General features: G+C 38.7%; 1 protein-coding gene across 7 annotated transcripts in view; it reads right to left on the bottom strand.

Moving 5' to 3' along the window:
- Positions 1-5,779, bottom strand: part of srcin1b (SRC kinase signaling inhibitor 1b) — a 99,157-nt gene that overhangs the window by 47,268 nt on the left and 46,110 nt on the right. For all 7 annotated transcript variants that reach the window (XM_014014832.1, XM_014014831.1, XM_014014834.1 and 4 more), the window contains one exon: positions 2,817-2,843. In XM_014014832.1, the coding sequence (XP_013870286.1) occupies positions 2,817-2,843 (27 nt within the window). The remainder of the gene's footprint in view (positions 1-2,816; positions 2,844-5,779) is intronic.

Raw genomic sequence — 5,779 nt, 5'->3', positions numbered from 1 at the left:
GTAGTATGTTTGGTTGGGTGATTGGTGGTATGTTTAGTTGGATGATCAGTGGTACAAATGGTTAGATGATAGGTAGTATGTTTGGTTGGGTGAGTGGTGGTACGTTTAGTTGGGTGATCGGTGTTACGTTTGGTTGGGTGATCAGCGTTACATTTGGTTGGTGATCAGTGGTACGTTTGGTTGGGTGAGTGGTGGTATGTTTGGTTGGGTGATCAGTGTTACGTTTGGTTGGGTGATCAGTGTTACATTTGGTTGGGTGAGTGGTGGTACATTTGGTTGGGTGGTCGGTGGTACGTTTGGTTGGGTGAGTGGTGGTACGTTTAGTTGGGTGATCGGTGTTACGTTTGGTTGGGTGATCAGCGTTACATTTGGTTGGTGATCAGTGGTACGTTTGGTTGGGTGAGTGGTGGTATGTTTGGTTGGGTGATCAGTGTTACGTTTGGTTGGGTGATCAGTGTTACATTTGGTTGGGTGAGTGGTGGTACATTTGGTTGGGTGGTCGGTGGTACGTTTGGTTGGGTGAGTGGTGGTACGTTTGGTTGGGTGAGTGGTGGTACGTTTGGTTGGGTGATCAGTGGTACGTTTGGTTGGGTGATCAGTGGTACATTTGGTTGGGTGATCAGTGGTACGTTTTGTTGGGTGATCGGTGGTACGTTTTGTTGGGTGATCGGTGGTACGTTTGGTTGGGTGAGTGGTGGTACGTTTGGTTGGGTGAGTGGTGGTACGTTTGGTTGGGTGATCAGTGGTACGTTTGGTTGGGTGATCAGTGGTACGTTTGGTTGGGTGATCGGTGGTACGTTTGATTGGGTGAGTGGTGGTACATTTGGTTGGGTGGTCGGTGGTACGTTTGGTTGGGTGAGTGGTGGTACGTTTGGTTGGGTGAGTGGTGGTACGTTTGGTTGGGTGATCAGTGGTGCGTTTGGTTGGGTGATCAGTGGTACGTTTGGTTGGATGATCAGTGGTACAGCAGCAGGTATGATATGTTTTTTTTTTGTTTTAGATTTGTTCTCTCTGCCTTCTTTGACTTTAGTGTGGCATTATATTCTAAACATTTGTTGTTCCATTTAATCCTAAAGCAGCAGCTTTTTAGTATTTTTTGTTCCAACACAGAAACTCCTTCAGCAGAAATCAGATTAGTGGCATCAGCAAAAGCTTGGTGCAGGAATTCTTTCAGGTATCGGGCTTGTTTTATGGTTAAGGTGCTGAGAGCTGCAGGAAGTGCTGAGGTTAGCCGGAGTTCTACAACCTGCGACAGGTTACACCATCACCTGGGTCACAAGTTTACTTTATACAACACAGCAGGAACTAACTATGACTAACATGACATTACATTTTTTTGCTAACTATTTAACATTTATGCTACTATGGTATCCATATCCTCATCACTCTATTTATTTACACATGATCATATTTTATTTTTATTTGACTAATAACTGTTTACAGATATTTACTTTATACCTTTATCCTGTCTGTGTTACCATTACCATGATTGATGGTTAAAGATCAATAAGTTCTCGCTCAGAAACAGGAAGTTGTTAAAAATCCTAGACTCAGGCCGTGGGTTTGAGTTTGGCTTCCTGTCAGTTTCTCCCACACTCTCTGTCATTGACTAAACGGAGTAATTGAGCCAGGATTACATTAACATTACCAATGAAAACCAGAATAACCTTCTCCCACTGACTCGCTCACATCTTTCACAGCTGTCTCCATTACTATACCCAGGGCTCCATGGAGCTCATCTTCAGCTAATCAAAACCCCAAGTGTAATTACCCTGAGGCGGAGAGCCGCTGACATGCAAGTGAGACGCATTTAGTGCAACTTCACACCTATAAAGTGCTAAAACTGACTTTAGAAAAATGTGCAGCAAACTGCACAGCAGAAACACTCTGAAGGCACAAATTTATAAAAAGAGATTCAGAAGAAACAAAAAACCGAGTCTTTGCTATTGCATGAAAAATGAAAATAACCTAAATCAGCAAATGAGGAATAAATGCAAACACCCAGCAATCACTGAAAACAATACCTATCGCCCGCCACCTTTCATACTAATACCACACCAAACTTTAGTCACCCTCCATAAATCTGAGTTACTGACATTTGTGTTTGCTGAGGCTGACTGGATGCAAAAGTTCATCAGTTGTACACGAACATTTACTGATTTTATTCTGAGTTTCAATCAAATTCATTCTGTGATTTATGAGATATTTTGCTAACAGACTCCAGTAGTTAAGGTCACTTTCTGAAATTCACTGTAAACTTTGCATTCTTTTTATTATAAAGACACATTATAGGCTCCACATTTTTCGTCATTTTGTTTAACAAATGCCAGCATTTTTACTACCTACTTAATATAGTTCTATTTAACTTAAATACTTTAATAATCTAGATAATATCAATAAATATAAAATAAATCAGCTAAATGATTCAATGTAAACTGCAAAGATTAACTAGTTTATGCACCTTCTGGGTTAACTTCTGTGTTTTTAATCTTGATTGACAAGCGACATTTACCAACAAATTAGTGGTCTGATTACACAAAAGGACAAATCCAAAGTATGGACAACTACCAAATTACCAAAAAGAAGTTGGTTTCTAACTAAACTGGCAGTAGCTCCTGCCTCCAGCAATCTACCTGCACTGACCGAGTTCTGCTCACGAGCCGAGGTTGAAACGCTGCATCATGGAACATAAACAGAAAAGTCAACATGTGACCAACACTACAGGCGAGCATGCAAAGACACAACGACATTATCCTATTAAGAGACAAATCCACACAGAGACACAGATTTAACACAAACACAAAGCTGCCACTGACCTTGAAGCTCCAGTAGTTTGGTTGTTGCTAAGAGTAGAGAAAAACAAAGAGTCGAGGAGACAGAGGAGGGGACAAGGAGGGGGGAAAGAGAAAAGACACAGGATTGAGACTTTTGTCCTCACAAATCAAGCTGTAAAACACTAAAAGAGCTTAAAGACAAAAAAACAGCCAAGAGCTGGTGAGAAGCAGAGAAAATGTGTTACTCTGTTTCCAAGTGAAGATATGAAGGTGATACTAAAACAATAAGATTCAGTTTGTCTCAACATGTCAACGTTTTGCTTTCTAGTAGATATTTTGTGCTGTAATTTCACCAGCTGGAGTGTTAGTAAAATGTCTTCTATGACATCATAATTACAGTATCAAGGTTTGTCTTTGAAGCTGGTTTTAGGAAACAGAAGAGAATCGTATAAACACTTCACTCAGTTCCCAAATAACTCATAGAATCCTCCTTTATTTGTATTTTCTTTTACTGTGAAAAGTTAGGAAAGACACACGCTTCCAGTCAAATTTAGTAACAAACTAAAACTGAGCTTGACCAGGTTATCATAAAAACACTGGGTTTCACCTGGGACATGACGATTTGATATGATTCTCGATACAGTGAAGCTTAATTTTGATACGCACTTTAAACTTATTGCTGCATGCCATTGACTCAACCAAACCAGCGAAATATTATAAACTGATAAATTATACATTTCTGATTAAATAAACCAAAATGTGTCCTTTTAAGCTTTTAAGGACGAAGGTGCTTCCAGAATACTGCTGGCTAGTTCACTCATCAATTCATCAATCTCACTTGCATCTGCAGAACCACGCATCGTTATATTGCCCCCTAAGGGTTGGGTTGGGTTGGGGGAGGGGGTACAGATATTAAAAGAAAGAAAATGGACATGGCATCGTTGCCCAGCCCACACCAACATTTATTTTAAATAATGCACATACCCCGCCACATGGCAAAGGTTAAAAAACATGTTAGAAGTCAAAGTACGCGATGTGGATGACTCTCAGCTACTGCCACATGAAATTTAAGCTCAATATTTGACATATCTTATTTGATTGTTTAACTGTTACAGTTTTTAAAAGTTTTATCTTTCATCACTGGTGCAGTTATTGATGGTTAATAAGTTGTTTGAGACTTTAAACCACTAGACAAAATGCTTACAGTGGTTTATATATTCAAACCAAAAAGGAAAAAAAACAAGACTTCAATTATAATTTTCCTACTTCTAACATACGTTGAATTAATCAGGACCAGAAACAGAATTTGAGATATAATGAAGATGCTGAATAAATTTAATTGAAACATTTTTTTCACTGAAAAAGTTATTTTAACCCTAAAAGACACAAAGCAAAAAGTTGTGTTTGAACTTGTTCTGGAGACTCAAAGATTTGCCCTAAAATGTAAAATTTGTCTTTAATTTGACAAATATTAAAGCTGATGTAAACCAACCCATAAATAATTATACTTTTACATCTGGCCGGGTAAGAAAATGACGTTAATTATCGTAATTATGGTTAGATTAACTCTCGTTGTCCTTGGTTGCCGTCATAATCGATTTTTAACTGATCGTAATTGCTTCTCAGCAGCTAATCAAACGTTTAAAGTGAGTTCACACAATCTGAAACGTTGCAGCTCCTAAAACCAGCCCCATGGTCTCAGACGGTGCAGAGTGGTTTGGTATAGACCCAACTGCAGGAATAAAACAAAAACTGTTGATTTAAAAGCTGACATTTTCAGTTCTGGTATAAAGAACCAGCCGCTCTGCTTCCAGCAGCCTTAAATACACAGATAGATTTAATTCTTTTTATTTCAGCCTTTTAGGAAAAATGTTCAATTAGTTCTGTGAAAGAAGCAGGAGAGCAGCTCATATTGGTAACTAATTTACTTTTGAATAAACTGATTAAAGCTCAGAACAGAATAAAATCAAAAGGTGATTTTAATTTATTTTTTTAAAACTCAATGTTTTAGTAAAGTAATTTAAAACAGAACAAATCCTAAACCCTGACTTGTTAGCAGAGCTAAATAAAATGTTGAGTTGTGTGTAACGCAACGCCAAAGTGGAAAAAACATCACCAATGACCTCAGAGAAGCTGCTGCCCATCAACTGAGAAGGTACAAAGTTCATTTAGGGTGCATCTTTTAAGATAATTCACAAGACAAGCTGATCTTCACAGGACTGAAAATTCCAGGAGACTCATCCCGAAGGTCAGACCATGCAATGATCAGACAAATGAGACAAATTTCTGCACTGCTATATAATCATATCTCTGCTATCAAACTAAAAAAGACGACCAAACAGGGTGAAGAGGACAATAATCACTGGGAGTGAGGCCTGGAGGCAGGCAGGATGTGAAGTGCCTCGTTTGAATTTAAAGAGACAGCCTCAATACGAGCTGACCTCAGATGCAGCTAAGAACAGGTGAAAGAGGGGCTTGTGGAGTTACAATAAGGAGGAATTCAGACCAAAGCATTGCAGTTCCACTTTATAAAGACCCCAACTGAAGGATTTAAATGTTTCCTTTAAAAGGTGATCAGTGTTTGACAAAAGTCCTTTCACTGCCTGTGGGATAAACATGAACTAAGACTTCCAGGATCCAGACTTCCTTCTGGTTTCACAGTAAAAACAAAATTGAAGGAATTTCAACTTTTCTAATAAAACAGTCTGAATCCACCACACTCCATGACTACAAGATCATTGAACTGAGGGACAGACCCACAACCCTTCAGTTGAAGTGAAAACGAGAAGAAAATAAAAATAAAAATCAAACACCACCTGCAGTTATCATCTGTTTAATTATCTTTTAGTGTTTCCACTACACCTACAGCAGATTGATGAGCCTTCAAGCTTCCTTTTCACTTTTAGATCCTAACTTCACGTCTGATAAGGTTTTTTAATAAAGTGTTATTTGAGTTCATTGTTTGTTCCAAATAAAGACTCAAAGTGCGTGACATGTATTATGCA

This window comes from Austrofundulus limnaeus, unplaced genomic scaffold (genome assembly GCF_001266775.1).
Source record: "Austrofundulus limnaeus strain Quisiro unplaced genomic scaffold, Austrofundulus_limnaeus-1.0 Scaffold119, whole genome shotgun sequence".
Classification (NCBI taxonomy): domain Eukaryota; kingdom Metazoa; phylum Chordata; class Actinopteri; order Cyprinodontiformes; family Rivulidae; genus Austrofundulus; species Austrofundulus limnaeus.
This window is presented reverse-complemented; position numbering and strand designations above follow the sequence as displayed.